Source organism: Saccostrea cucullata, unplaced genomic scaffold (genome assembly GCF_032062105.1).
Source record: "Saccostrea cucullata isolate Sc308-1 unplaced genomic scaffold, CSIRO_AGI_Scuc_v1 ctg11997, whole genome shotgun sequence".
In the NCBI taxonomy this organism is placed as follows: Eukaryota; Metazoa; Mollusca; class Bivalvia; order Ostreida; family Ostreidae; genus Saccostrea; species Saccostrea cuccullata.
The window spans coordinates 1-10,684 of NW_026922568.1; the positions used below are offsets into that span (position 1 = coordinate 1).

General features: G+C 30.8%; 1 protein-coding gene across 1 annotated transcript; it reads right to left on the reverse strand.

Moving 5' to 3' along the window:
- Nucleotides 1-535: 535 nt before the first annotated feature.
- On the reverse strand, nucleotides 536-9,274 carry LOC134261973 (uncharacterized). The gene is made up of 9 exons (XM_062744355.1): nucleotides 9,073-9,274; nucleotides 6,609-6,660; nucleotides 6,389-6,477; nucleotides 5,947-6,141; nucleotides 5,444-5,578; nucleotides 5,120-5,260; nucleotides 2,112-2,241; nucleotides 953-1,040; nucleotides 536-868 (listed from the first exon to the last, which is right to left on the reverse strand). The coding sequence occupies exons 1-9, from the start codon at nucleotides 9,095-9,097 to the stop codon at nucleotides 695-697; spliced, it is 1,029 nt and encodes a 342-aa protein (XP_062600339.1). The 5' UTR covers nucleotides 9,098-9,274; the 3' UTR covers nucleotides 536-694.
- Between the last annotated feature and the right edge of the window lie 1,410 nt (nucleotides 9,275-10,684).

Consider the following 10,684-nt stretch of genomic DNA (forward strand, 5'->3'; position numbering starts at 1 on the left):
TATGAAAATTAATAGCTGCTTTTCCATGGATATAATTGTTTTGTCTTTAAATTCGAGGAATATTGACAAAAGAGATGTAAACGTTGCTCTACTCATTCTAAATCTTCGTCTGAAATCTTCTTCGGCATACTTGGGAATGATCTCCTCAACGTAATTATTCATACGAGGTATTCTCAACCGACGTTGAGGGACCAGGGTCATTAGAGCAGAACACATTGAAGTTTGCATTTGGAGTAGAGACAACACACCAATTTCATTATCTTTCTCCTTATCATCACTTTCTAAAAATGCGCTGTTAATGATCAGTGATGCACATGCAAGTTTAGAGTGCGCCATCTTTGTTCACAAACTGTTCACAAACTGTTCATTTGTTTCACGGTTGTAAACCAGATTAAAACTATAAACCAGTTTAAAAACTAGTTTTAAACCTTAAACCAAAACCTGAACCAGTTTATGTGCAACAAATTCGCCCTATGTTTTGCTCATTTTTGTGAATTTGGCGTGCCATATTTACACTTATGGATTATTGAATAACACATTTATATTTTTTACCGACATTTTTACTTTACATGTACGCAAGTCTTTTAACATAACAAGTCTATTTATAACAAAACTGCACTTCGGGTCCATAGCATTGACAGCTCTTTGCCTAATACGAATGTAGTATAAGTTTACAAGCAAAATTTGACTTGTTTCATGTTATCAAAAGATGGTTGTAGGTATCCCCTTCCGGATCATTAAAAGGGGCGTGGTCATAGTCTGACACTGTCTCCGACGCATGCGTATCTTCATGGAGATGGTTGTAAATATCGCTTTGAAGAACATTATTTATTTCATAGGATGTACCATAAGATAATTTGTCTGCAACCTAATTATGAATTAAAACATATCATATAAATTTAATAAAAATTTAATCATATCTTTAAAAAAAAAATTATTTATTTTTACATGCCTTTATTTGGGGTTTTCCTCTCTCTTCCTTGAATTCGCCAGCATTTCCCTCTTCCGGACAATAGCTTTGAGTTGCAGAGACCTCTTGACTAAATAGCGATTTTTATGAAAAAAAAATTCAAGAATTCTTTTTAAAGTTTGTTGGAATTATTTTCTGAATTTCTGAAGAATAGTTAATCATATATGGAATGAAACTTAAGGTAGGATTCTTCTCTGGTTTCTGACTAGGTGGAAAATTCAAAGTACATTTGTTGATATGTCTTATATATGTAGATGTAAGGGATTTAAAAACCATATTTTTCTTTCCTCATCACAATTATACAACTTTAAATAGAAATGGTAAACTGCGTTTGAAAACTAGCAGGGACTATATTTTTGGCGGAATGGTGGCGTATGAAAATATCTTCTTTACTGCCTCTCAAAATTATTATAGAATATTGAATTTAGTTATAACTTTTACGCAATCAAAGACTAGACAAAATTTTCAAATGTAAGTTAAATTAATGATAAGGGACTAAAGTTTCCAAATATATCAAATTAATAAGATTTTTCACACATAGTAAAACTATGTTGGATTTTAAATGCTTCAAATCCAAGTACAGATTTGAACCAAAAATCCGTAAAAAGTGTTATTTCTCTCTTAGTTAACGATCAAAACTGTTAGTTTTTGTATCATTTTGTACCTTTATGTGACAACTTTACTATATGTGAAAATTGGAAAAAGTTAAATATAGGAAGCATATAAAAATAACTAATAAATCCTGGAAATTTAAGAAAAGTAGAGGAAATACGGATTAGCAAATATCCATTTTATTTAAATTATCCATGTCAATTTGGTAATATCATCTTATAGGCCCTATATGGTAGTATCTTTTTATGCAAAAAGAAAAACATTCAATCTTTTGAATTACAAGTAGGGATCGCATGATTGGAAACAGTAAATTTTATTCTTAATGTCCAGGAAAAAGGTAATGACCTTGACCTGACCTTGCCTCCAATATTAAACGGTCAAATTTAATCTCACTGATACCATCACTTAGTGATATTGTCCTCTTGATTCTGTGAAAATTTATTTTAATTTTTAAATTCAAGAAATGAGAGAAGAATCCTACCTTAATAAAAATAAATTGACATCTGTAATTTAAATTGCAAAATAAAACCTTTCGTGGTCTTCCTTTTTCTTGCAGGAATTACGATTAATAAAGAGAACTCCACATACAGTAACACCCAACACAAACCCCCCTATTCCGACTCCAATGAAGGAACCCAAGTCTTTCTCCTCCATACTCTCTGAAATAGCAAAGTGAGCAGTCAATCTGTGTGCTGAGATACTGGTTTGGGAAAATTGTGCTAAAATCACATTTCACCGCGGCATTTCTAGTTCACATTCACATTTTTTCCATCATGGAGCATATAATTTTTTTTTTGTCTAGACAATTTTGTGTAATTCATGCTATCTTATATGCTCTATGAGGCTCTATGAAGCAGAAAAAAATATGAACTATAAATGTCCTTTTAAAACTGATAATCGATTTAGATAATGAACGATGCAAATGCATTTCTACAATGATTGAACAAATTATGTAGCAAAAAGATATGTTAATAGTTTTGATCAAATGGCTTTCGCATTCTTTTTTTTAAGTCTCGCTTGAATGATTTTAGCATTAATCCATTCAGTCTGATCATTGCATAAAGATATTCTTTTTAAATGCATTAGATAATTAGCGTCAAAACTAGCAAGTTGTTTAAAAAATCATTTTACATACAACTTATCAATAGATCGTATTTATTTAATTTTTTAGCTGATAAAATCATTTAATCGAACAAAGAATTTGCAAAATGTAAATATAAGCGCGACTGTTTCATCATTTTTTGTCAATAGCTCCTCTGTCATAAATTGTCCGTACATACGCAACTCTTGAAGACATTCACGCGATTGGTAATATAGTGGTAAATGTTCAAGTGGTACGAGGGTTGTCCCAAAATTACGTAGACAAGCGTTTTATTGAAGGAACCCGATGTCATATATCAATGAAACTTTGTATAAAGATTAAACCAACATAAACTAATAAATTTGTGGACAGATATGAAGTACCTACAAAAATTAACCCTATTTAAATGATACAGTTCATTGTCTGGTATAGGAACGTGGCGCAGTACCCAAAAAGAGCAATTAAAATTTGATATATTATATTTAAAATCCTACGGAAAAGTAATAACTACTCAGTATTTTGGGTATGGGAATGAAAACTCTTAATTTAATCGTATTATTTTCTCAGTTTTTTTTTGTGTTAATGCTTTGACATATATGCATTTTATAATTTTTATATACATCGGCTTGAAATCCGACTTTTTGAAAAATGGCGGCTGCGTTGGCACAGGCGACGCGGTGGACTATGATAAAATGTTTTGATACTGAATTCAATTTACAGAAATGTACAAGTCATAAATGTAGACAAGGACATGTTTGTCTGGTCTTTAGTATTTAAAATGACTGAAATGTTTCTCTTTGCATGCATTGGCGTCGGACCGTTTTTTTTTTTTTTTGTTGCAAAGATAGACATTATATATAGGCATTTAAACTTGGGTTTTACCTTTTTTGTTGGTTCAGCCCCCCTCCCCCTTTTAAATTAAACACCCTACTTTCAAATTTGCTTCCGACGCCTATGTCTATATATGTGAATAACGGAAACTTAAAAAAAGGACAGGCCAAAGAATTGGGCAAGAGTGACTGTGTAACTCCATTAGAGAAGTCAGACGAAATGCTATTAGAAATAAAGGGTTTTCAAATCATTATTATTTCATACCTGTACATGCATATAATTTGCTTACATATTATAATTTTTAAAAATATCGAAATAATTTAGATATTTCACATTTATATTTATAATAGCTTGGTTAACTAATTAATTAATTTGATTCTGGAAACTGGAAGATGTTATCCAAAGACATCAATCATTGACATTTGTCTTTTTGACGTTTCAGATTGCGCCGGGTGTAAAAGAACAAAACCACTTCATATCTATCTTACTGGCATTGTTTTCAAGTAAACATGATAAAACTTAAGTAGAATTATTGAATTTAAATTTATGCTGTAAGATACGATTGATATCCTTTGCTATGTAAATATCCAAATACTAAACATATGTATTAGACTCTGTGGTATCTACATTTACGGAAATTTCTTTGATGAAACTTAGTAAATTGGAAGCACATGCGATGCATTGAATATCCTTATTATTGATCATTCGGGCTTGATATTAGAGTAAAATTTGATCACAAGTATAGTAAAGTTAAAATCTGCGTGTTGTTCTAGTATTCCTCATTAGGCCATTCCAAGTTTTTTCTATGTTTAGCGTCCGTGTGCGCCTTGGTTTTTGACACCCCATATAAGAAAAAAACATACAACATCAGGAGTCCTGAAATTGATTAATTTAGTCGAAATTTTTGAATTTTGTCAATTTCTCCAAATAATTCTGTACAGTAAGTTATATTGGGTGTATTGTAAGCATTTAATCCCTTGTTTTTGCTTAAGAATAGATATTTCTTCTATTAAAGCAGTTTAGTTAGATCAAATCATTTGAAGGACGTCATTTTCATGACTTTCAAGCTTGTGTTTCATGTTTTGGCTTGTGTGTTTTTTGCGAATTGGTACACTGTAGGTAGGTTTTTGAAAGATGAGTGGACGCTAAACAGAGAAAAAACTTGGAATGGCCTTAACAGAAAAGTGCAATTTTAGGGGTGAAATATATTACAAAAGCATACATTTAAGTATAGTCAATTTCACAGGTGCTTGAGGACACGAACCCCCATTTCGATATAGACACCTGTATCTTTTCGAGATTTTTTGTCATGAATTATCTTTCAATGACATATTTGTGATAAAATCAAAAGGAAAAATTATCGTAAACAAAAGTTTCATGAAATCTACCCTACTCTCTATATAAAAATCAATCATGTTGATATATTTTAAGTGGGGTAGAAATTTTTATAAAATGTTTGTTTAATGAAATATCCTGAATGTATGGAATATATTACTAGCTTATATCACAAATGTGTCATCCATATATAATTTATGTGAAAAAAGTCGAAAAGACCCGGGGGTCTACATCGGGGAGGGGAGTTCCTGTCCTTTAGCACCTGTGGTCAATTAAAAAAAACAACTTACCATCACTTTTATGGGCGTTAACTTTGGGCTCAGGTAAAGATAAACATGCTTTTCGGGAATTATTTTGACTACAAAACAAATATTCAGGAGTCTTGCTGCATTGCTCGTTTATTTCACATGACTCGTTTAATGACAATTCACCTGTAAGAAATCGATACAAGCTTTGAAATGAAATCTTCTCAATTAGTTCTCCTCGAAAAACAGGTTATTTAGTTTATAACAATCGTTCTTTCACTATTAATATTTGTTCAGTTGTTTATTTAATCAAAAATTCATTTTTATGTTAATATTTAATATTATATATCATTCTTTTTTTTAATTTACCTTGAAAACAATTATTAAACCTCATGATGTAACCGTCTTTACATTCACAGACTCCAGTGGTCTTATTACAGGTCGTATCGGGATTTCCCTGTGTACATTGTGTACTGTTTGTACAGTATTCACCAACTCTTCTTTCTTTATGCATAAAAAAGGTTTCTAGTTAAACACTGTGTCAATGTTTGCATAAAACAATTAAAAAGGACTTGATCTTCTACCGGATGGAAAGTGGAGTATATAAAAAGAAATATCTTTTATAACTCGTCCGTTAAAGTTGTGCTTGGATGTCCTCACTTGTCCAAAATGAGCTAATAAATCTGATGTCAATGGTAATTATTCAAAACGTTTTAATTCATGATACTAGTGATAAAATCAATTACTCACAAGATTTGGTTTTTTATGCATTTAACTGTGTTTGCAAAGTGAGCTAAATAACTTACACATGCATGCAGAGCATTTAGGTCATTGTATTATGTTTTACGTCTAATATTGAAATATACACTCACCATTAAATATCTTCTCACCACAGGTTACAGTAATGTAAGCATCAGTGTTGTCAAATGTACCGCATGGTTTGAACATTGTGAAATTGTAGGTTGTGGAGAAAATTATTTCCATTTTCTCAATTTCATACGGCCCATTATCCTTTTTGGAATAACCAGATATCATAGAGCAATTGACAAAACAGGCTCTCTGGTTTTCTATCAAATGAATTAAACATGCAATGAATAAAAACAATTTTAAAATATTATTCAATATTTACATGAAACATTCTCTTTTTATTGTTCAATCTGATTTTTCAAATCTTGTGATATAAATAGTCTCTATTCAAGATTTCAAGTTATTAAAATGATTTTTAATGAAGCATATTCTTTATTGTATTACAGGTCCACCATCATCAAAAAATGAATTGAATATACAAAAAGACTTTCAAAAAGGAATAAATACCCTTAAAAACTTCTGTAAAGCGAGTTTTATTGAAACTGCAGGCTTCCTCAGAATAATAAAATTTGAGAATGTCCCTAAGACAGAGGGCCCTTTGAAAAAGTAAACACCCACATAGATTAAAAAGAATAATAAAACACCGTATGTTGAATAATTACAATATGAATGAAAATATTGTTAAAAATTCGAGAGTCTGAGTCAGTGTAAACCTGAAAAAGCTTACCTTGCACTGTTAAGTATTGTTTGCAAAACACATGTAACATGAACAAGAAAAACTGAAAATATAAAATACGCACGATGAAATGAAACAATGTTTTTCTACCGTTATATAATGTTCAAAAATCATAACTATTGAAAAAAAATTACTACCAATTTAAATACTTTCATGTGTAGTTTACATTATATTCTATGGAATAAAACATCTCATTTAATTAAGTACGAGGGTTGTTCGAAAATTATTGAGACATTGTGTATATTTTGCTTTCTAATGAACGTCTTTCAGTGAAAATTGGCATACGAGGGTTGTCCCGTAAAATCGTGGACAAGTTGTCTAGTGTGAAAAATAAACATCACTGCGTTCTGAAATTTTCACTATTATCTAGTACATATTTTAGTAATATACATAACAAATTTCAGAAAAATATATGCATAAATAAACAAATTATGATATTTTATGCCATGTATTGTATCACCTTACGGCGCATGGATTATAACGTCAAAGTGTCTAAAACAGCGTCACGTTTTATCTTTGCTGAAAATGAAGTTGGATGAGTCCGACTTAAATTTAGGAATTTCATTGATACACATTCTTTAGTATCCATAAACAGCTGAAGAACCAATTGGCACCCTCCTGCGATCTTCTGAAGATTTATTAGTAAGTTACGGACAGTATTCTCACCATTATTTAACTAATAGAAAATCTCATATTGGCGGTCTACTGTGACAGCGTCTTTTGCTATTACATTAGGAGTGTGACCGTATGTTTTGTACTCCCCAGGGACTGGGTCAAAAAAAAAACTTCGCTAAAAAAACTCCTATTTCATTTGTATACTTAAGATATGGTGATATTTTTATAATCTTTTTTCTATTATGGTCATTTCAAGTCTCTAAAGGTGTCATTACAACATCGAAATAAAACTGAACTGTTCTCCGGTGCGCCGTAACGTCATAAAACGTCGCCACTTTTCGTGTGTTGTGTTTACCACTTTCCCATTTCGAATGCTCGAGAAACTGCCAAAAATTAATCAGATGCCTTAATATTTTTACAAAGACTACAAAATTGATTGTGGAATTGAATTAGGATAATTTTAATCGAAATCTTATGTATTTAAAACTTTTATTTTGAATTCAAACTTGTGTATTCTTTAATAAAACCTTGGTTTTTTGACCGTGCGCCGTAGGACAGTACCCCGTGCACATTCAAGCATAATAAAATCTTTATTTTTGCCTATATTTTATCAAAAAAATTATTATGCACTTAAATATGATAAATAAACATTTACTGAAATTTTCAGCTTAGTGCGCCCATTACTTTTCGAGAAAAACGCTTTGTCCACGATTTTACGGGACAACCCTCGTATATGTTTGACATACACTAAAAATTAATAAGAGCAAGAAATATTTTACAAATATTAAATATTTTCTCTACAATGGTATATAAATGTGTCAGTAGTATGTGTACCCGGAGCAGTCGCGGAATCAGACATTGAAAATATGTAACCCAAATATTCTAACTCTTCATGGATCAATAATTTTTCAGTTTTGGTTCAAATTCATGTTGTGCAACTTTGATAGAATTTTGATCAGAAATACGGAGATCATAAAAAATTAAGCGTGGTAGAGAAATCTGCTAACAACGAAATTTGACGTCAAGGGCGGAGCAGCCAGCATACCTAAAATTTTGTGTAGCGCAATGCAGAACTCTTTTCAAGACTGAACGACCAGCTAAAACAATAACAACGAGAAAAAAATGATGTATTAGGGTTTGTTATTTCCTTGGTATACATTTTTTAGCAATTAAATAAACAAGATTAAAATTAAAAGATCTGGACGACCATGTTTTACTTTTTACTGTATTGATATCGTTACGGTATTTAACCGGCATTGCATAAATTGGCCTTGCATGATTCTAAGTCGTCCTTTCCCATAAATAAAAATTTTTGACTGGGGTAGCAACAGCATACATTTTTAAAAAATAGTTTAAGAGAAGAGACTGTTTGATTTTTGTAATGTTATATATGTAATAACAAAGAAGGAAGAGTATTAAACGCTACCCGATCGTTTCACATGCGAAACAATCTACGGCTAACGTAACGTTAAATGACGTAGCGAGGCTGCTCCGGGTCGATAGACATATGCATATTTATTACTTTACAAAAACTTATATAATTATCGTAGGAATTAGAAAATTTGCCTAAGTGTTTGAGACGTTCTTTATAAGATGTTGATGAATTTTCATGAAATTATCTCCGTCCTTAATGAAGTAAATGTAATTGTCTCAATAATTTCCGAACAGCGATGTAGAGATAAATATAGAACTTAATTTACACACTCACATCAAGAGTGTTAATTAAAATAATGCAAGCATGTATATTCATACAGTAAACTGCCAAATTGCCATTTCAATCCAAGACGTCTATCATCAATAACAATATAGTATAAGGAGTATTAAAAAAATATATACTTACTCACTGAATTCCAAATAAAGGTCATATCTAAGATGCGGAAACAAAGAGAACTGGGTTTTATAATCAACAAATATTTAGAGATGAAGCAAAACAGAAGGTTGTAGTCAATTTTTTTGTTACATTATAAACTTCTTTATCAACTGTCTAGAAATCTTTCATCGACAAGGAAGTTCAAGCATTCTTTAACTTCCTCCTTCTTCATCTATAAATGAAAATTTTTAAGTTTAATAAGTAGGTGCATTTATCATCAACATCAAGTACACAGGAAATGTTATCCCCTTTAAAAATTGTCTTCGTTCAAGGATTGTTACAAACTTTATAAAATGCTACTTATAATTCTTTTAAAGAGGATTGCATGAACATGCGTCATTTTTTAATGTAGTAGAAATATTTATACAGTAATTTTTATTTGATCGAATAATACACATTCATACTCGTATATTGATACATTTCTATATATTGATATATAAATTTATTTATAAAGCAGTACTGAGTATCTATAGGATGATATTTATAATTTAGACAACTCCATTAAAGTTTTCAGATAAAAATCTATTCATGAACTAATACAAATTAGGAAAAGAGCAAACATCCAAATATGGACCTGAAAAAAAAAATCAGTCAGAAAAAATAATTTTGAAAATTCCAACTGAAGTGTATTAAATTAATGAAGGTCATAGTATGGGCCATAGAATTTGCAAAATTATGTCTTGAAGCAAGCTTTTGATATATTTATTTCATCTACAACTTGTACAAGACAGCTCAGCATGATACAAAAAACTTTACCATAAAAGCTTTTACACAACACGACACACCTTGTCTTTATAAACGAAAACACAAAAACAACAAACTATGATTCCATACAAGACAACACAATATATCATTTCATTATAAACGTAAACAAAGAAAACAACAAACTATGAATTCATTCAAGACAATACAGCACGCCATTTCTTTATAAACGAAAACTGAAAAAAACCCAAACAAACTATGAATTCATACATGAAAACAAAACACACCATGTTTTTATAAACGAAAACACAAAAACAAAAAAACTATGAATTCATATGAGACAACACAACACATTCTGTCTTTATAAACGGAAACACAAAAAACAACGAACTATGAATTCATACTCCTCCATGGCACCTGATCCAACGTCTGATGTTTCGGAGGTTCGTGTTTGCTCTGCTCCTATTTTGTTTTGTTTTATGGAATTTGAGATTGAATACTGTTCGTTATCTCCATATCCTTCTATACAAGACAGCACAACATACCATGTCTTTATAAACGAAAACACAAAAACAAAAAACTATGAATTCATATAAGACAACACAACACATCATGAATTTATAAACGAAAAAAAAAACAAAAAAAAAACAACAAACTAGTGCATATAGGCAACACCCATCAGCCACGCAATTCTAAATTTTTAGGTTTTAAAGTTATTTTCTTTATATTATTTATTCATTGAAGGTCATATTTGTATACATTGACGTCACATCGTAAGTGACGAGTAAATTAAAAGTTCTTTTGCGGTTTGATACTTTCCATTTTGTTGATGAGATCTTTAGTATCTTTGATATACGTTTTCTGAGATTGAACGATAGGT

Bases quoted from the DNA above. Each gene is read 5' to 3' on its own strand.
- LOC134261973 (XM_062744355.1), bottom strand. From the start codon at position 9,097: ATGACCTTTATTTGGAATTCAGTGA. The intron at 6,661-9,072 runs GTAAGTATATAT...TTATATTTTCAG, and splicing joins CTTTATTTGGAATTCAGTGA to TTTTTCTTGTTCATGTTACA. The intron at 5,261-5,443 runs GTAAATTAAAAA...GATTTCTTACAG, and splicing joins GTTTAATAATTGTTTTCAAG to GTGAATTGTCATTAAACGAG.